Raw genomic sequence first — 21,184 nt, forward strand, 5'->3', positions numbered from 1 at the left:
AGTTTCTTACCATAGAAAGAACAAATTTAAAAGGGATACAAATATATTTGATTGAAAGCACGGAGAGGGGGAGATCAAATAAATCTATCTCCAATTAAGTTTTGAAATGAATTTATGTTTTTTTTAAAATACTACAGAAAATTAACAAATATAAATGAAAACACTAACGAAATTTTTTCATTGGTAGATTGCGATGAACTTTATTGGCAGAATAGTCTCTTGTTGTATATATCGATAAACACCAAAGTAAATATTTTCTCGATATATACTGAAGGGATTATAATAAGATCAAAAGAAAGAATGAAAACGAAAACCAAGAAGTACGTTGGCAAGTCATTTCTACAAACAGACTTCCTGATGAGTTTAAATCTATCAATTGAATCCATCCGAGACTTAATTAAAATGGTACTCATGATTTACAACTTGCCACTAAATATGCATATGAGGTCGAAGCTCACGTTCCTATCTACGATCATACTCAATCCTGATAGTCCGAGTAAAAATATAGATGTTTTTCTTCGATCATTGATTAATGAGTTGAAGCAATTGTGATCGTCCGATACTTTGATATATGATGTCTCGAAGAAATATAATTTTCAAATGAAGATAATTTTGATGTGGACTATCAATGATTTTTCTATGCATGAGATGATTTTTAGTTAGATCATACGTGAAAACTATCATGTTTATACTATATAAAAAATAATAAGACTTTCACCTTAAGAAGCAATGGTAAATGTTTCCCTGACAAAATCAGTGTCTAAATACCAAATAAAATAGCAAATGTTATTTTATGATGTGTGAAAACATGTGATTTTGGAATTTATTGGAATAATGAGAACCCCGACATTATGCTAGTGGTAATAGAAATGGTATTGGAGTGTGACTCTTGATATTGTTTACTTGTTTTTGATAAGCATTAGTTGAAGTTTTAACCAGGAAGGGGATAGGGAAAAGGAAAAGAAAGGGAAATTAAGGAAAGGAATATGGGGTGTTAAATTAGAATATTAGAAAAAGTTCGCACTTTTTTAGAAAGACAAAGGGAAGAATTGAAAGATCATTAGGATCATGCATGGGGAGTACACTCCTTGGAATTCAGTCCATCACAAAGCGACCATTTATGTACAGCTCAGGTATCTTACACTCTTTGTTTAATTTGATTTTGTTTTCAAGTCCTTGCCATGGGAATCTAGTGAATTCATTGCATCAGGTTGCAAATGGCAGTAAAATTCATCAATGGAGCCATAATTCTACATACGGAATTGAATTCATTATTTATTCTATCCTTTTAATAATTAGATAATTTAAAAATAAATAATTTAAAAATGTTATGCCATCACTTGAACTCGAACCGAGATGCTCTAGCATTGCTTTCTAAGTGCAGTGTGTCTACCGATTTCACCATGGCGGCTTGCTTAAAATTATAATAATTTTTTTTATTCAAATCAGCGAGCTTGAAGGAGTTAATTCAATGTAATATTTTTTAAAAAACATTAAAATTAATAAAAAAAATGATTTTTTTTTCAATTTCAATATTCCATTTAAGGGATTTATGTGTTTTCATGCACAGTAATTCCCACATGGTGTGAGGATATATATATATACACACACACGATCGGTTAAATTTGAGATGAATCAAAGTTCTTACCTAAATTCCTTTACTTCTTAGCTAAAAGCCCTTAAATTTAATTAAAAAATGATAAAAAAATACTCTTAGTTATAAAAAAAACACAAAACTCTTAGGGTGTGCTCAACATCAGAAAACTGTTTTCCTCTTTTATTTTCAGTTTTCCTTTCCTTTTCTTTTTAGGGTTTTTCTTTTTCAACAAAAAATTGAGAATAAAAAACAAAATTTTCCAACACACCACATGGGAATTACAAAAAGTTTTATGAACAGAAAGTGTTTGTATATAAAAAATTATATTGCTGATATTTTTTTCTTTATTACGGTTAAATAATATTTTTAGCAACCCCTTAAATAATGTAAATGGCTCAAGATATGAACCAAATGGTCTAGCTAGAGAGGCTTACTAGCACATACTAAGGCAGACAACATGTACCTCTTGTTTTCACTGTAATAAATTTGAACAGAAATTTTGGGTCTTGAAATGCAGCAATGACAACCGACCAAAGTCCTCCGGCCAACAGAAAAAAAAATTGTGTAATTTGTGTTTTAAATTAATAATACTCTTGCAATTTCTATTTCAAATACCAAAATATTCCGAAGCAGTGAAGTCCTCATTGATTGTTGGAGTATGAGAATTCAACCATCTTCATTTTTCAGCCAAATTAATTGTTGGTTATTAGGTTTGGCGTGGTTTGTTCATAATAAATAAATCTGGTCCAAGTTATTAAAAATATTACTGAATAAAGTAACCGCTTTCTATATTCATATATAAAGAGACATAACTCATTTATAAATAAGAAGATTTTTATTTTGTTGAATAATCATTCTCTCATTCTCTTTTTTTATTTTGGACACTCAATATTAATTTGACAAAATTTATAAATATATTCGTATTGTGAAATATCATTTTAGTTCTAGTAATTAAAATGACACTAAAATAAAAAATTCAAGGATAAAAAAATAAATTTTCACAAGTAAATTTTTCTTTCCAATCTACACTAATTATGTATATATATATATATATATATATATAGTGTTGCCGGAAAAGATTAAAAAAAAAAAGAAGAAAAGAAAATAAGAGTGAATGGTAGGTTTAATAATATGATAATATTTATTTTTTAAAATATATTTTATTTGAAAATATATTGAAATAATATTTTTTTTATTAAAATATAAAAAAAGTATTTTTCAACCCTAAAGAAGAAAAAAGGAAAAACAAGTAGAGGAAAAGGCAAACATGAGGTGTCGAGGGTCAATTGGAAAAAGGAGACTAGAGAGTGGTGTGGCAGGAGCTAGCGAGCTAGCCATAGCCATAGCCATAGGGAGCACAGGGCAGGAAGGAAGGGAGAGGTGAATACTGAATAGTGTTTGTTTGTTGTTTATATGCAATTTTCTTTGCCTGGTCTGGAAAACATAGAAAGACAGTGAAGAAAGCCTGCACAGAGAATCCAAGACTCAAACATGGCAAAGCTTAGGAACCCATTAATATCCAAATAACTTAGATTCACCATCTCCCTCTCTCTCTCTCACACAAATCAATTCTTTCTTTCCAAAACCCTCTCTTTTTCCATATATATTTCCATTGCAACCACCCCCACTTACACACACAAACACCTACTTACCTGCTACGACTACTCGCTATATCAAGATTCTCGAGAGACAGAGACACGGAGAAAGACAGAAAGAGTTGTACAAAAGTGAATGTTGTGTTACTCTAACAAGAAGGATAAGATGTTAGGTATTTTGTTTCTCTTACTATTCAACTCCAGTTTCTGTGACCATTAGTGTAGATCACCCAAATCTTAAAGAGTCAAATTAGAAGACAGGAAGAGAGTTTAAGCAAGACTCCCCCATCCAGTCAATCTCCCTATATATTAGCTGGCTAGCTGCTCGGTGTATTTGTCTCCTTGAAGGGATTTCTTAGTGCTAGCTTTATAGTTCTTTCTACTTTTTAATGGAGTTGAAGAGCAAAAGATCACTCATCTTCTTCAACAAGGAACCCTCTCTCTTTCAATGTGTCTCTTTCACCATCTTCTTCATCTTGTCATTTGTTGCACTCTTCAGCACCATCTCTTCCAAGACTACATGTCTAGGTAAGCTCCAGCTCTCACTAATTCTCTCTCAAGTACTCTTCTTTAAGCTTTAATGGTAACCACCATCACTAATTCACTTCCACTTGTTGCAATCAAGGAATACGAAATGCCCATCTTCGTTGGTTCTTTTTCTTAATTATTTTCTCCATGTTCTTAATAGTTCTTCCTCCCCCCAATTCCATTTATGTACTAACATGTTGTAATTAACTTTCTTGCAGGCATCATCAGGTGCCCATTATCCGGAAAAGCTCGTGATTTTTATTTTCAGGTGAGTTTGGTTAAAATTAATTGGTCCCTTGAGCCTCACCTGGCTAGCTATCAATGCTTCAAACAATTTCCCATATGATTACAAATTAAAAAGAATATCTCAAGAATTTAATTCTAATATGATTAATTACATTTTTTTTACCAGTCCCTATATTTTCCTTTTTCCCATTAGGGTGAATAACAATCAAGCTGTCTCCCTTTCTTCTTTCTGAACAAAAATAACCAAGCTGTGTCTACTGCCTAGCTACATCCACAAATTTTTAATCTTCTATTTATGATCGAAATGAAAAAAACAGAAGTTATGATCTTGTAACCTGCTGATCCAATGGAACCATCAGGCATATGATTAGGGTTTACTAGTCAGCACAGTACAGTGAAGGACTGTACTAGGGGTCCCTTTTATGCTCCCTCCGTCCGGCGCACGTTAGCCAGTCTGAAAATTCTTTTTCTTTGCTGCTTAACATTTTTGTCTTGTTTTCCATGAGTCTCGGTAACTTGCGCCACCAGTGCTAAGCGGTTTAACCGGAACTATGTCCATGTACTCTAAATTCCATGTCCCATCTATCAATGTCTTCTCGTGAGCTCCTCTGCTCGTCCTCTTGTGGTGTTCATTTTGCGCACGTTAGCACACGTAAGGATCATTCACCAAGTGGCGAATTGAGTTAACCTCACCTAAGTCCTTTAGGTAATTATTGTGTGCAAAATTTTATGTGTACTATGCACCTGATTGGTACTATACTAATTAATTTTTGACTGATTGATTTTCTTGCAAGAAAGTTGTAATAATTAGCGGGTAATTAATGGGTTTTGGTATTTTTATAGGAGTTTGAGAAAACAAGAGGTTACGAGGGCCAAATGGAGGCTTCTTTGAGCATGGCAAGGAGGTTTTTGAGTGGCCCAGGGTCATCCCCACCACGGTGCACATCAAAGTGTGGCAAGTGCACCCCATGCAAGCCGGTGCATGTGCCCGTGCCGCCGGGGACTCCGGTGACTGCTGAGTATTACCCCGAAGCATGGAGGTGCAAATGTGGGAACAAGCTGTACATGCCATGATGATATGTAATCATGCTATTAGCTAGGTCTTTTTAAGGGTTTTTTTTTTCATTTTTGGAAAAAACAAAAAACAGGAAGAAGAAGAAGAAGAAGAAAAGAACTCCAGTCGATGAAATTACTTGCCTGTGTGTTGACTACATGGCGCAAGATTATTGCTCGCTAATTATAAATTCTACTGTGAAAATTGTTCATGAGGAGAATTAATAGGATCTATATATATATAAAAGCATCGCTATTTAATTTTTATGTAAAGCATATATATATATATATACATATGATGTTTGCACTACGTGATATTAAGTGTTTATGCCATCATTTTGTGAACTGAAACAAGTGTTTACAAGGTCAATTTTTGTGACACTGACCACTGCGTAGAATACAACTTTTGAAATAACTTGATGATTCACTCTCCTTCCAGTACATTTGTGAAGAATTAATGATTTCCCCTTGTGGATATTCCTAATTTTGGATATTCAGCTAGTAATTATTAAACCTCGTTCTACCTTGAGAACTAATCTATAATTAATACAAACAACAAGGATGTGGAATTCAGGACTACAGTATGACAAAAAAAGAAAAATAAAAAAGAGACGGGCTCAAGAGAATCTGGAAGTATGGAGTTTGCTGCTTTTGAAGGGCTGACCTTGTGAGATTTGAAATACGTGTTCTCTTTTAGCAAAGATGAAATGAACCTATCAAACGTCCAATCTATAGAACACAGATTGCGGATGGGGTGTGACAAAACAGACCATGTAGGTCATGCATGGCTAGATGTAACAATGGCCCGGACCCTTCAAATTATCTTAAATCATGTTTGGCTAACTAGAAGATGGTGGAAGTTTGCTCACAGTTTTGTTGAGCTGTTTTCACAAATTTTCCGGGGCCATATTACAACTTTGAAATCATTAAAACGTGATAGAATCGGGGCTGATCTTCCTTGTCAATAAATTGATGAACAGCACAGGGTCAGTGCCCAACCCAAAAGTCCACAAGGAGGGCCAACACTGACAAGTTTTGGGTCACAGCCCTACCTGCACCTTTCTTAAGGGAAAAGGCCCGAGTCCAGTTGGAACCAACACCGATCATGGGATCTTTCTAGCTATTTGAACCTGTGATCAAATCTGGGGGTCTGTCAGTACAAATTAAGCTCAAGTTATGAATTGTGAGCAGGTTGATCTGTAGAATTTGTTTTTAAAAAGAACCAATTTGATAAAATATATGAATAATCTTTTAACATGGCTCTGAACTTTGAGTGATCAAATTATGAAACCTTGTTCGTAAGCAAGTTTGTCTTCGATAATCACCCATGTCTCGATGAGCTATGACAGATCGACCTTGTCTTGGTATAAAAAAAAAAAAACAGCAGCAGCTTTTCTTTCCTCCTTTCTTTTTGTTTATGAAATTAGCAATGAATTAATCAAAGTGGAATTTGAGCACAGCATCTCACATCTTTCACTTCACAAGAGACTGTGCACATGCACATGAGCACGTAGTTGGCAAGTTATTGTCGTTGTCCTGAATGACGACCAAGAGACGACATCCAGAGCTTAATCCAGAACTCCGTCGATGTTTGTCTTCTATACTGTCCCTGTGCATTCAAATATCCAGGTCAAAAGCAACATTTTCACTTTGAAAGTGCCCCACAGTTACTACAGCGTTAATATCTTCACGTGATGCTTCGATAAATCTAAACACTCACAGGAAATTTCTCGCAGGGAATCCCATAAACAGTCACATGAAAGTGTCCAAACGGCAAGCACAAGCAAAAAGACACAAAAGAGGTGGAAAAGAGACGAAAGAGACGTGGAGATGGTGACCTTCCAAGAAACAACTAGAGAGATCAGTGTGTATCATGCACGTACTAGTATATGTTGTTCCTTGTTGTCTATGTAATGAATGTTGTCATCAACATTATTGAGGCTTAGAGAGGGAGTATCCGTATGATATTCTCAATCTATTTGTTTGTTCATTTCTATGTTGTCCATGATTCTGAAGGAGACTTTTCTTGTTTTGGATTATTGATAATTCTTCTCTAATTGAAATGCATGATGATCAATATATATATATAACACTATCAACTAGTTCTCAATTTGATCTTTAAATTAACTATTTTCTTTATTGGTTTCCTAAAATACAAGGGGTGCTTCTCAATTGAGTTAATTCATGTATATATGTTGATGCTTAAATATTATAGTCAACTTGCTTCCATTAAAAGAGTTCCAGGATTAGTCGAAGACTTGAACAATTCATATATGCTTGCTGTCTCCAGATCGAAGAAAACCTAGTTTTATTTGTTAAAACAAAAATTATGATTAATTAATGCCGACCAAATAGCGAAAAATCCTTTCTCGAGAAAAAAAAATGGGCCGGGGGAGGGGGGTTGTTGTTTCATGCTCGAAGCAATGTGCCAGCACGTTTGCGAATCAATAATATTTTGAACCTAGATATCCGAAGAGATATAAATATATTTTTTTATATGTATACATCATAATCCCATAGACTTACTTAATTTAGTGTTGTTTAGTAATATAGTGTATATTATTTTTTTAATTAAAAATATATATTTTTATAATTATTTTTTGATATCGACATATTAATATCATAAAAAAAACATATAAAAACATTGATTTAATGTTTTTTTTTAAAAAAAAAAACTTTGAAAAACAAACAAAATTATTATAATATCAAACAATCTCTTAATGATGTGAGTTACATTAAAAAAAAAAAAATTGTAATGCTACCTTGCAATAATATTACTTTTAACTTATCTAGTTTTTAACATAGTTTTAAAACATGGATCGACTATAAGTCAATTTAGAACTTTGTCGACCCATATTAAAGAGAAAAAAAAAAAAACATGGTTAACTTGGTCAAAAACTTAGACATGACATGCTGATTGAGTCGATCCGGTTAAAACTCAATCCTCAATCAATTGATTTTTTTTAAAAAAAAAAAAAGATTTGATCATAACAATGTTATTTTGATTTTTTTTTTTAAAGGTTGGCCACCGTAACTTGTAAATACTTTATATCATTTCCCAGTTTAAATCTCACAGCTATCATTTTTAACCTTAATGTATTGGTTTTATATTTATGGAGCTATGTCTTTTTTTTTTTTTTTAATTCCTGAATTTAAATTTTAATGTAAGCATTTGAAGGAATTTATTATTTTTTTCTTAATTTATGTGGCCGATATAAAAGGTGCATTTTTTTTTTTAACACTTAGTCTAGTTTCCTAAATCATGTAAAGGCAAACTCTTTAACTTCTACATAATTTTATTTGAAACTCGACCTAAATAAAAAGTTAGATTGATTAAATTTTTTTCTATTAGTTTTACTCTAGGGTGGGAGTTCTCAATCCGGTAGTTTTTGGGGCGGAAGTGTTGTGCCCGTTAGTTCTTTGCTCGTTGGTTATAGGTTCGAGGGTCTCTTGGGCTTGGTATGTCTTGGCTCGTTGGTTTTGGGTCTGCTGCTCTTGGCCCATTATTTTTTTAATATTAAATACCTAATACATTAAAGTAAGGTTCATTATTATATATATACACAACATAAAAAGCTTGAGCTTGTAATTAATCTCATCAAGCAAATATATAGCAACCAAATCTTTCCTAAAAGTTTTGCAAGAAGCAGCAGTTTGTTTTTCGGCAAACTTTTTCCTTGCAAAGACTTGATCATCTGATCCATATATTTTGCATTAATATATGATGCCTTTTGTTTTTAATCAAAGTTTGAATTGCTGACTTCAGTACGTACATTGCTGGCACGCCACACATATTATGAATTATTTTGCCGACATTTCTGTTCCATTTGGTGTTCAAATTAATTTATTTAATGTAAAACTTTTATTTTATATGTGGAATTCGAGGCCTTTCCATATGTTCACGTTTTAAAATATTAATTTAGCTTTCAAGTTGGCTAACCACCAAATTTTTGAATGTGACATTTGGACTCTATTTTATCATGTCCTTTTCTTGCCCACCTTTCTAATCAATTTAGATGATAATAATAATAATAATAATAATAATAAACTGCAAAGTTTCCTTATATAATTTGTTAAATTAATACCTAATAATTAATGCTGAAATACAGATCAGTATCTAGGTAATTAATTGATTCATAGTGTAATTATAAAAAATAACGCGAAGGGGCATTTTACAGTTCCTCTTATTTTGGACCTATCTAGCTCTGGGTAGCTAGCAAATTTGCTGTCAATTTTCAAGACGTGCCATTGTTGTACCTCACCGTCCCTGCCGCCATCCTGCCGTTCAGAGACAGTTTCTTGGTCATTTCTAAAATCTTGAGGTCAACCCATAGCGTTATGACTTAATTAAAATGTAATAAAAAAATAATTTAGTTTTGATGCATTAAAATTAAGTTGAGAAAATCCTTAGTATTGTTAAAAAAAAAAAAAAACACAAGAGAACTACAACCACAAGAAAATGTTTGATGCGTTACAAAGTAGATCTATTGGATTCAATTCTCATATAGCAATTAAGGTTCAATCAAGTATATGGTGGATTATAAAATTAAATACTTGATAAAATTATAGTTTTAAAATCCAATCCAGTTTAACGGGTCAATCCAAAATTCAAGGCTAGAACTGATTAAGCCGGATTGAAGAAAAAATAAAAAAAAAATACTCAGTGTGACCTTGGAATTAACCTTGTAAAACTTAATTAAAAACCTAATTTTAATCCATTAATTTTTTTTAATTAAAATAATATCATTTTAATTTAAATAAAAATATTATTCTCTCACTATGCTTGAAATTATTCTCTTAAAAAAAAAAAATATTAATTTAAATATCCTCCGGTAAAAAAAAAAAAAAAAAAACCTTCACAATTCAAATTTAAATGCCAATCGTCCCTGTCATGGAAAATTATACAAGAAAAAAACGTCTAGGCAACCATAAGCTATCCTCCTCGAATAAAAAAGGGAAAACTTTTTCACTTAATTTCCCAAATTCTTCAGATATTTCAAAAAAAAAAAAAAATTTCCAAATTAATTTCCCACAATAAATATTAATCAAAACCAAATCACCAAATTAAACTCTCTCGTCAATTCTCATTAATCACCACCATTACACGTGTCACGTTTCTATTAGTCACCCCAACTTCCAACCCAATAGAATGTCAGCACGCGTACGCTGACCGAATTTCTAAGCTCTTTAAATTTCTCAACAACGCGTAATTAATCATAGACACTGTACCAATCTCTTCTCAAAAGCCACCGCCATATACCAGGGAAAAAAAAAAAAAAAGTCCTAGATCAACCCTTAAATACCCACCGCTAAATTTGCCTCTCTTTAAGCCCATCATTGCTAATTCCTTTTAGCGTGTTCTTGTCGCTGCTGCTGTTGTTATTGCTATTGTCGTTATTGTTTTGTTTTGTTTTGTTTGATCGAACCGGCACGCAGGCTGGTTCGATCTTTAGGAAGATATTGCATGCCGGAGATCGAAAGTGTATCGGAAAATGCCTTGTTTGGCAAGTATGAGGTTGGAAAGCTTCTCGGATGTGGAGCCTTCGCGAAGGTATACCATGCTCGAGATGTTCAAACAGGAAAAAGTGTCGCTATCAAGATTATCAACAAGAAGAAGATCTCTAACCCTAGTTTGATGTCTAACATCAAGCGGGAGATCTCCATCATGAGAAGGCTAAATCATCCTCATATTGTGAAATTGATCGAAGTCTTGGCTTCCAAGACGAAGATTTATTTCGTTATGGAGTATGTTAAGGGTGGAGAATTGTTTGCCAAGGTTGCTAGAGGGAGATTTAGCGAAGATCTTAGCAGGAAATATTTTCACCAGTTGATTTCTGCGGTAGGTTATTGCCATTCTCGAGGAATTTTTCATCGTGATTTGAAACCTGAAAACTTGCTTCTTGATGAAAATGGGAGCCTGAAGGTTTCAGATTTTGGTCTAAGTGCTGTTACAGATCAGATCCGAACTGATGGACTCTTGCACACGCTTTGTGGAACTCCTGCTTATGTTGCTCCTGAGATTCTTGCAAAAAAAGGTTATGATGGTGCTAAGGTTGATGTCTGGTCTTGCGGGGTTGTTCTCTTTGTCTTAACAGCTGGTTTTTTGCCTTTCAATGATCCAAACTTGATGGCCATGTATAAAAAAATTTACAAAGGTGAATTCCGGTGCCCTAAATGGATGTCCACGGATTTGAAACGATTCCTGTCTCGGCTTCTAGATACGAATCCGGAGACAAGGATCACCATTGATGAGATTCTGAAGGATCCTTGGTTCAAGAAAGGGAACCATAAGGAAATTAATTTCTACGACGAGGAGCTCAACAAGGCTGATGATGAGAAAAAAGACGGGGAATTAGCTTCTACAAGCTTGAATGCCTTCGATATCATATCTTTCTCCTCCGGTTTGAACCTATCAGGGTTGTTTGATGATTCATATAACTCGGTTGATGACGGAGAAAGATTTGTGTCGACCGAATCGCCAGAGAATTTGATGAAGAAGGTTGAGGAGTTTGCAAAGGAGGAGAGGTTGAGGGTGAAGAGAAGGAAAGAATTGGGGTTGGAGATGGAAGGGCAAAATGGTAACCTGATGATATCAGTTGAGGTTTACCGGTTAACCGATACTTTGTTTGTTGTGGAGGCTAAGAGGAGTGGTGGTGATGCTGGATGCTTTAAGGAGACATGGAAGAATAAGCTTAAGCCTGTGATTATGGCTACTTAGAAATTAGGAGAACTTATTAATCAACAATAGATCAGCCAGGTTTCTGCTAATTGGAATTTGGTCATCTCTTGTTTGCCAGAAAAAAATGAATTTTTGCCATATGTTTGCTGCATTTCTCTTTCCTGAAAAAAAAAAAAAAACTATGAATGTTGTTAAATGTATTGTGTTTGTACTTGTAATTTGTGCTCTTAATAATAAAAGTTTCTTTTTTTTGCCTTCTTCTTCTTCATGTTTTTTTTTTTTTTAGCCTAGGTCGATCCATTTAGCTGTAGAAATTAAAGCAATTCTAGTTTTGTTGCTGGTTTCGTACCCTGTGTAATGTGTATATAGCTTGACAATGAACTCGTGAAGAGTAAATTAGCTAGATTTCTTAGCTTTGTGCGTGTAGATTTGACAATGAACTTAATTTCGCTGCTCAAAATTTGACATAAAACAACTGTACAGTCAATGAAAGCTGGTTTTGAATTATCGTATTCAATCAAGTTTTATTGTTTTTTAAAATGATTTAAAATATATATAAAAAATTTTAAATTTTTTGAAAAACATCATTCAGACCGCGTTCCCAAAAGGCGTTTCCCTGAAGCCCTGTTTTGTAAAGCAGTTGATTGACCTGGAACAATGATTGATGTCAGTGAACAAGACATCGCCAGAAATCTCCTTCTATGAACATAGCACAGCAGGTAAAAGCCGGGAGCTTTTAGCCTCAATTCAACCAGAGGAAGAAGTACAGAGGGACCTACCATTTTTTTAGGGTTAATTAGCAAGGTTCTAAAAGAGGTTGATCCCTGATTTAGCTGTAAAGGACTAAAAATAATTGTTACAGACTTACAGGTTAAGTACTGATTTTATTAATATAATGCAGCCAAACTACCTCCTGGGTTAGGTCATCAATGGATTCAATCATTGGACCTGCAATGTTGCAGATGGTTTTTCCATTTTTTTATGCCATTTTCCCTCTGGATTGACATATGGCATGTGCATCAATCAAATCTTGAACAGATCATCAGGATTACACTTTAATATCTATGAGAAAATAAAAAAAATATGAAGAGCGTTCCAATATATGAAATTACTTGGTGAGCGAGGACCTTCAGAGCTCTCCAATCCAGCTATAACTTGCTCTGTTATTTAACACCTCGCAGAGCTGTACGAAGATCGGCTACCCTTTTGAAGATGAAGATGGTAATGATTTAGGGTTAAGCTGGTTGATTAGCAATCACTCATTCTTCATTGGACAGTGTTAATGAGGCAGCGGAGTGGAGGGACCGGAGTGTTTCCAGCCACAGCACAGCAAGCAGTTGGTGATTTGTGACACAGTTAAACGATGCATGATTATTAATGATGATTGCTTTACAGGAAAGCGAATCATACGGGAAGAACCCAATTGGTGCAACTCTCTTTATCCATTGGCAGGAAAAAGGTTTTTTTTATTTTTTATTTTTTATTTTTTATCAATAAGATTGCAAAATGCAATATATGCATTGTATACAAGGAAGAAAATAAAACAAGGGTTTTCTTGGAAATAATTTTTAAAATTAATTTTGTAATGGTGGGCTAGAAAAATAAAAAGCCCATAACAGAAAATTATGGCACTTAGCTAATTGGGCCCATGAAGTCCACTATCTCCTATGCTACCTACCTTGGGAGGTAGGTGGCGTCCCCTAGTAGAGCAGCGACGGACACTGGGACACAGCGCCAACACAAGTGTAAACAACACTGAGACACCATCTTAGTTTTGAAGGTATAACTTAGTTAAATTTTAGATTTATTTTTTAAAATTATTAATTTAAATTTTATAAATTTGTACTATTAAGACTAAAATAGTTATTAATTTTAGATTTTATAAAATTCATCATAAGTGGAAGCGAATCCGAAGTCCGAACAACCATTAATAAAAAAAAAAATGAAAAACAAGCAAAAGTAAAACAAAAAAAAATTCGAAGCTCGAAGAGAACCCAATAAAGAAGTTGTCGAAAAAAGGTACCGTAACTCATTTTACACTTCTGGGTTTTCTACTTTACTCGAGAATGTCTGCAGAAGCAAGTTTAAGGCACAAGCTTAGTAAAAAAAACTCAAACTTGATACTGGAAAATCGTAGAATTTCAAGGAAAGGAATAAATCTTACAAGTGATGGAATTTTGGACTGAGGAATTTAAAGTCAGGAGCACACGGCAGAGAAGACCGCCGTGGTGGTCGAGAACAGAGTGGTCATGAAGTTTATGGGAAGGGAAGGTTTGAGCTTTTTAATTCTGATAGGAAAAGGAAAAGAGTTTATGCGGACCAATACGGGGTTTGGGAGGCAACAAACAACAGAAAGGTGCAAAATAGTAAAGCTTTAGCTAAGAAAGGGCATGGTAAGGTGAAAGATGTTCCTGTTAAAAGCAAGTAGATAAATTGGATAATGAGAGAAATGATTTGTTGAAGAAACAAAAACAAAATCAATTACGACTCAAGAAAGTGGTTGGATCAAAGTCGAAGCAAACACTCTAATGTATCTCCTTGATTTTCTATCAAGAAAAGTGTTCTAGACAAAAAAAAAAAAAGCAACGCTGACAATGACTCAGAGACTCTGGATGACCAGCCAAAGAAGAGAAAGCGGATTAGATTAGATCCATAAGACACCTCGAATAAGCGACTTGATGATGGGATAATTTCTGATGGTATGGATATTATTGAGTTACTCTTGCTTATGACATGTATTGCCTTTCCCCCCTATCTATTACTGGGATTCTTCTACTAATAATATTTCAACTCTGATTTGGGAATATGTAACATGGGTTGGATGCGCTGGTGCTTTGTAAGAGAAGTTTTCATCTTCATCTATGATAACTAATGTTAACTATTAATTTGTGGATGTCATTAAAAAACTGGGCATCTAATTGGTGGATTCAGCTTTTTCTCGAGAGGCTTCTTCTACCATTTCAAGTGAAACTGTTCAAGAGTCAGTAGGGATTAATGACATTACCATGTTAGCTATTTACATGTGTTCTTCCATTCCCAGTCTCTGTTAGTCTGTCATTTCATTAGACAGTAGTTCAGAGAAGTGTAAAGCAAAAGGTCAGGGCAACATATCGATCTTGCTGTTCGAAGAATGTGAGTTTCTTTTAATTCCTTTAATGAGGACATTGCTTTACTTCTTGAGGCTCTTACACCTTTGAATACACTTGAGATTTGTATCCATGGTTCTAGTTGTTCATTTTCTCCAGCGTAGATAGAGGTTCTATTTTTCTTGCATTATGGAGTGTTTGATTTATAGCTGTCTTCTTTTCCCTCTTTGTGTAGAAAAAGGGGCATGTGGAGAAGTTTGTCTTGTATGAACATCAGCCCATGCATCACCCTCATGCCTGTCTTGAGTTCTTCATTTCCTACTCTGAAATTGTTTGGGAATGCCCTATGCTTAGCAACTGCACTGCTGCTCATTGAATGTGTTGGCTAATGTTTATATACACCACAACTTTTCTTTTTTGATTCTACTTGTTGGAGTCGTGTATGTTTTCTTTCTAGGGCAGTTTTCATTTTCAATCACTTTCTTTTCTTTTCTTCCAACTTTCTTAGCAGTAAATTCTTCCTCCTTTTTTGTGATGAGTTAATACTCATTCTTACTTGATTTTCAGGAAGTACCATAGAAAGGAAAGCAGAATTGAAGGAAGATGCTGGAATGTCAAAGAATGCAAAATTCCATGCAATCCAACCTACTCCTTCCATCCTTTCCTATGTAGAAGATAATGTAATTTGCGTTAAAAAGGCTTCGAATGTTTGGAAAAATGATTTGTTTACATCATTTCCTGTGTAGTAATTCAAGAATTTTGTTGGTAGTTTCTGGGACGTAGACGCTTGATTGAGCTGGAAAGAGCAGGCTACAACACTGATCTATCTGCTCCATTAGATAACATCCCCTTCTCTACAATTTCAGAGAGAGCACGAATTGAAGAGAATGTAAGTTCGTTCTTTGCACTTGGAGACTATGTTCTTCGCACTTGGTTCACATAAATGTCCTTTTTGTGCATGTTCATCCTTTTTGATACATTTAGTGAACATTATTACCATTGCTAGGAAGGTCAAGTGTCGGGAAGTCATCACTACTTAATTCACTTACCAGACAATGGGGTGTTGCAAGGACATCAGTCATCACTACTTAATTCACTTTCCAATTGATGTGGCACGTCGTGCAATGCAAATTGAAGAGGTGAATTTTGCACACAAACACTGATGACAATTTTGTTTAAAATCTCGAACTCTCTTCGGACCGATGGGTTTCTGTCCATTTGATTTTGCAGAGCCTCAAGGCAAGCAGGTCTCTTGTCCAGCCTGTGGTATGAATAAATTTTTTGAATCCGGTTTTACAATAGATGATGGTGAGCTCACAATCCGGAGCTGGTCTTCGAGGCTTAAGGACAGTGCTTTCAAAGTTTGCTCGTTTCGCCAAACTATAATCCATAGTCAGGTATGCACTGCTTTCATTGGTCAAACATGTTTTGTACTTTCAGAATCTTGAGTTTGGCATGATCTGGCCAATCAATAATGTCACGTATATGGTCATGGTAAACTAATTTGACAATTTCTTCTCTTCATTTTAGTTTGATGGAGCAGATAGGTTGGTTGATTATATGGCAGCCCAACCTTCTGCCTTTTCCATCTCCAACTCATGGTTGAGTAGTTGAACAACTTATTTTATCTTTGCAGGACGTACAGTTTGCATATTCGCATACTGATGTGAACAGCCTGTCCGTTTCAGCCAGAAGGATGAGGCTTTTAGAATTGAAAATTCGCAGCAGAAACTGCTTCTTTATATCACAGCTCGTATGAGAAACCTTGATCACTCACAGTTCCGTAGTTTGATACACCATGAGAAGAAAACGTTTTGTGGATCCAAAGGGTCTTCTCAAACTCCCTGGCTTGCTAGTTGAGGAAGAAGTCCCAAAACTGTTAAGATTTGGAATCAAAACAATTAAAGCTTGATTTGTAAATCGTATCTTAGAGATTTAGTTTGATTGTTATTGCTGTAATTAAGTCCTAAATATTAGTTGCTAGTCTGTCAGTTTACTTATTTAGACAAGAACTTTCCTATATAAACTATGTATACGGAGTGTAGCAAATACATTGAATAATAAGTCTGCCCTGCTATTCTTCAAACTTCCTCTGTCAATTTTCTTGCTTTCTTTTTGGTATCAGAGCAGTGGTTCAACACCTAATATTGCTCATTATTTTGCTTCCGCCAACATCACCATGACAGAAACAATGGATTTTTATGATCCTTATTACATCCATCCCTCAGATCACATCAATCACGCCATTGTCAACCAACTTTTGGAAGGTGATAATCATGCAACATGGAGCCGTGCCATGATGATGTCTCTGGAGGCCAAGAATAAGCTTGGTTTCATTGATGGCACATTAAAAGCACCTTCAGAGACAGATCCTAAATATAGAGCTTGGAGACGATGCAATCAGATCGTAAAGTCATGGATCCTCAACTCCATCAGTCCATCCTTGACAAATACTGTAATCTTCTCTGATACTGCTGCTGATGTCTGGGCAGATCTCAGTGAGCGTTTCTCACAAGGAAATCTCTCACGCATATTTGAGCTCAAACGAGGGATCGTGGAACATCGTCAACAACAACAAACCATAGCAGCTTATTATTCAGCACTCAAGTCCTTTTGGGATGAATTAGGATCATACAATGATCCACCTTTATGTAACTGTGCAGGACTAAAACAGATTGCTGAAAGAGAAGAACATGAACGAATTTTCCAATTCCTCATGGGGCTGAATGATACGTATTCTGCTGTCCGTGGACAGATCCTGTTGATGCAGCCACTCCCTAACATCAGGAAGATATATTCACTCCTACTTCAAGAGGAAAAACAACGGCAACTCACTGAAGCCACTGACAGCCCCATTCATGCCATGAATGTGAAAAGGAACACAAGGATCACAGAGAATAGACAATCCACACGGCTACAAAACAGCAAGGGCAAATCTTTATTTTGCTCACACTGTGAGGGAGATACACACACAGTTGATCGTTGCTATTATATCATTGGATTTCCACCAGGACATAAATTTCATGGCAAAGAAATCAAACCACCAAATCGACACAAACGGCTTGCAGTCAATAATGCCAGCAACGCAGTCAAACCCAACACAGCAGCAAGCGGACATCAGACCTTTCTTCAGTTTACAGAAGAGGAATACAATCAAATAAGGGCATTACTTGGTAAAAATCAATTCTGTGGAAATGTGACAGGTAAACAAACTTCTAAATGTCATAAAGCATGGATCATTGACAGCGGTGCTAGCGATCATATATCATCTTCCTCTCATTTACTATCTCAAACACCACGTCATGATATTGTTCATTTACCTGATGGCTCACATTTAAAAACCTTATCAGTTGGTAATGCACAAGTTAATCAACACTTGTGCGTCAAGAATGTTCTCCACATACCATCCTTTCAAGTTAATCTTCTATCAGTCAGTAAACTCACCCGTGACCTAAATTGTATCATCACTTTCCATCCTAACTTCTGTATCTTGCAGGACCTGAACACGATGAAGATGATTGGCCTGGGGAAGGAGCATAATGGCTTATACTATCTATCCGAGCACACTGCTATCAAGCCACCATCAAAAATTCAAGCCAACACCATTTCCACCATCCCAGATTTATGGCACTGTCGCTTAGGACACCCCTCTGCTGCACCATTACAATTTTTATCTAAGACTATTCCTAATTTTTCTATTCATCATCCTATGCATTGTGACATCTGCCCTATGGCAAAACAAACCAGACTACCTTTCAATATGAGTTCTATTTCCTCACATGCATCTTTTGATCTTATTCATTGTGACATATGGGGTCCTCATCGCACACATACACACTCGGGTGCTCGATATTTTTTAACTATTGTAGACGATTACTCACGTTACACTTGGATCCATCTTATGAAGCTTAAATCTGAAACGCAAACCTTACTCAAGTCCTTTATTGTGTTTGTCAAAACACAATTTCAATGTAATGTTAAATGTGTGAGAGCAGACAATGGGAGTGAGTTTACTTCCATGCGACCCTTTTTCAATGATTTATGAATTCTCTTTCAACACTCCTGTCCAGCCACACCACAACAAAATGGTGTCGTAGAGCGCAAGCATCGTCATCTTTTAAACGTTGCTCGCGCTCTACGCTTCCAAGCTTGTTTGCCACTTCAATTTTGGGGGGAAAGTATACTCACTGCAGCCTATATCATCAATCGCTTACCTACACCCATTCTTTCAAAAGCTTCACCATATGAGAAGCTGCACAATACCATACCTACATACCATCACATGAAGGTTTTTGGCTGTCTTTGTTATGCCACCACTATTACACCTTCACACAAATTTGATTCTAGAGCACGTAAATGTGTTTTTGTGGGTTATCCTTTGGGTCAAAAAGCATATCGCCTTTATGATCTCTCAACTCACACATTCTTCTCTAGCCGAGATGTCACTTTCCATGAATCTATATTCCCCTTCTCTACTCAACTACAAGGCACACTGCCCGATCAGCCAAACACTTTCACCTCCAGCTTACCCTTATCAACTCATATTCCCCCTCAAACACTATCCATTCCCTCCTCCAACGATGACACACTTTCCTCTCCTATGCTTTCTCCTCCCTCAAACCATGCTCTGCCATCATCTCCTATCAACATCCCTAGCCTTGTTGAGCCACCTTTATCACCACCTGTTTCCACATCGCCTACTCTCCCACGCCGAAGTACTCGAACCCATACCCGCCCCTCCCACCTCCAAGATTATCACTGCTTTCATGCCGCCTTGCTTCCCCCTGGCTCGTCATGTTCTCGTTCAGGTACTCACCATCCTTTATCTAAATTTGTTTCTTATGCTCATTTATCTCCATCTCACCGTGCTTTCATTACAAGCCTTTCTGCCCACAGTGAGCCTACATCATTTGCCCAGGCTGCCTCTGATCCCCGCTGGCAGGATGCCATACAAGCTGAATTAACAGCTCTTGAACTGAACAATACCTGGATATTATGTCCCTTACCAGCAGGTAAACGTGCCATTGGGAGCAGATGGGTTTATAAGCTTAAATATCACTCTGATGGCACCATCGACCGGTTCAAAGCTCGCCTCGTTGCCAAGGGTTACACACAATTGGAAGGACTTGACTACACAGACACCTTCTCCCCTGTTGCCAAGTTAGTTACTCTCAAATGCTTGCTTGCTGTTGCTACTGTTCGTCACTGGCCCTTACACCAACTCGACGTTCAAAATGCCTTCCTTCACGGTGATTTGAATGAAGAGGTTTACATGCAGCCTCCTCCTGGCCTTCCTCGTCAGGGGGCGAATATTGTGTGTCGGCTTCAGAAGTCCATATACGGTTTAAAGCAGGCATCACGTAATTGGTTCTCAAAATTTTCCACAGCCATCAAGAGCTTTGGATTTCAACAATCCAAAGCAGATTACTCTCTGTTTACTAAGGTACAAGGGGCTTCCTTTACAGCAATACTACTCTACGTTGATGATATGATCATCACAGGAAATGACACTACCACAGTTGAAAAACTGAAAAAGTTTCTTCACAACCATTTTCGAATTAAGGATTTGGGCAATCTCAAGTACTTCCTTGGAATTGAAGTTGCCTACTCCAAACAAGGTATTGCCATCTCCCAACGTAAATACACTCTTGATATACTTAAAGATGCAGGTTTGATTGGGTCAAGACCAACTAAAATTCCAATGGAACAAAACCAACGACTCACCCCTTCAGAAGGTGAACTGCTCAATGATCCATCACCATATCGACGCCTTGTCGGCCGTCTTCTATATCTCACCATCACAAGGCCAGACATTGCCTTCTCTGTACACGTTCTTAGCCAATTCATGCAGCAACCAAGGAAATCTCACTTGGATGCAGCTCACCGTGTCCTACGATATCTGAAGCAGGCACCAGGACAAGGCATTTTATTTCCATCACATGGAGAGTTACAGTTGAAAGGGTATTGTGATGCTGATTGGGCAAGTTGTCCAACAACTAGGCGATCTGTTACTGGCTTTTGTGTTTTCCTTGGAGGAGCTCCCATATCTTGGAAGAGTAAGAAACAGTCGGTGGTATCACGTTCTTCAGCAGAATCAGAATATAGATCAATGGCATCACTTACCTGTGAGCTGGTTTGGCTTAAACAACTCCTATGTGATTTGCAGGTGCCACACTTGCAGCCAACCCTCCTGTACTGTGACAACCAAGCTGCATTACACATCGCAGCCAACCCCGTATTTCATGAACGCACAAAACATATCGAGATTGATTGTCATACTGTGCGTGAGAAAATACAATCAGGATTGATAAAGACCACTTATGTACCTTCAACACAGCAGATAGCAGATATATTCACAAAGCCTCTTGGTAGCCCGTTATTTCATAATCTGTTGCGCAAG

General features: G+C 36.2%; 2 protein-coding genes and 2 long non-coding RNA genes across 5 annotated transcripts; all 4 read left to right on the forward strand.

The window, feature by feature from the left end:
• Positions 1-2,875: 2,875 nt before the first annotated feature.
• On the forward strand, positions 2,876-5,329 carry LOC118054014 (EPIDERMAL PATTERNING FACTOR-like protein 6). Of its 2 annotated transcripts, none has more exons than XM_035065448.2 (3): positions 2,876-3,720; positions 3,939-3,988; positions 4,810-5,329. In XM_035065448.2, the coding sequence occupies exons 1-3, from the start codon at positions 3,582-3,584 to the stop codon at positions 5,038-5,040; spliced, it is 420 nt and encodes a 139-aa protein (XP_034921339.1). In that variant the 5' UTR covers positions 2,876-3,581; the 3' UTR covers positions 5,041-5,329. The 2 variants fall into 2 exon arrangements, with proteins under 2 accessions (XP_034921339.1, XP_034921340.1); XM_035065449.2 differs by having other exon boundaries at positions 2,876-3,365.
• A 4,899-nt stretch (positions 5,330-10,228) lies between these two features.
• Positions 10,229-11,953, forward strand: LOC118054013 (CBL-interacting serine/threonine-protein kinase 11). The gene has a single exon (XM_035065447.2). It carries the CDS (start codon positions 10,484-10,486, stop codon positions 11,735-11,737), a length of 1,254 nt encoding a protein of 417 aa, XP_034921338.1. The 5' UTR covers positions 10,229-10,483; the 3' UTR covers positions 11,738-11,953.
• A 1,666-nt stretch (positions 11,954-13,619) lies between these two features.
• LOC118054015 (uncharacterized) lies at positions 13,620-15,681 on the forward strand. Its single transcript, XR_004688455.2, has 3 exons — positions 13,620-14,397; positions 15,352-15,464; positions 15,554-15,681. It is a non-coding gene; the product is annotated as an uncharacterized lncRNA (long non-coding RNA).
• A 47-nt stretch (positions 15,682-15,728) lies between these two features.
• Positions 15,729-16,662, forward strand: LOC118054016 (uncharacterized). The gene is made up of 3 exons (XR_004688456.2): positions 15,729-15,923; positions 16,015-16,181; positions 16,421-16,662. It is a non-coding gene; the product is annotated as an uncharacterized lncRNA (long non-coding RNA).
• The last annotated feature ends 4,522 nt before the right edge of the window (positions 16,663-21,184 follow it).

This window comes from Populus alba, chromosome 13 (assembly GCF_005239225.2).
Source record: "Populus alba chromosome 13, ASM523922v2, whole genome shotgun sequence".
NCBI classification, from domain to species: Eukaryota; Viridiplantae; Streptophyta; class Magnoliopsida; order Malpighiales; family Salicaceae; genus Populus; species Populus alba.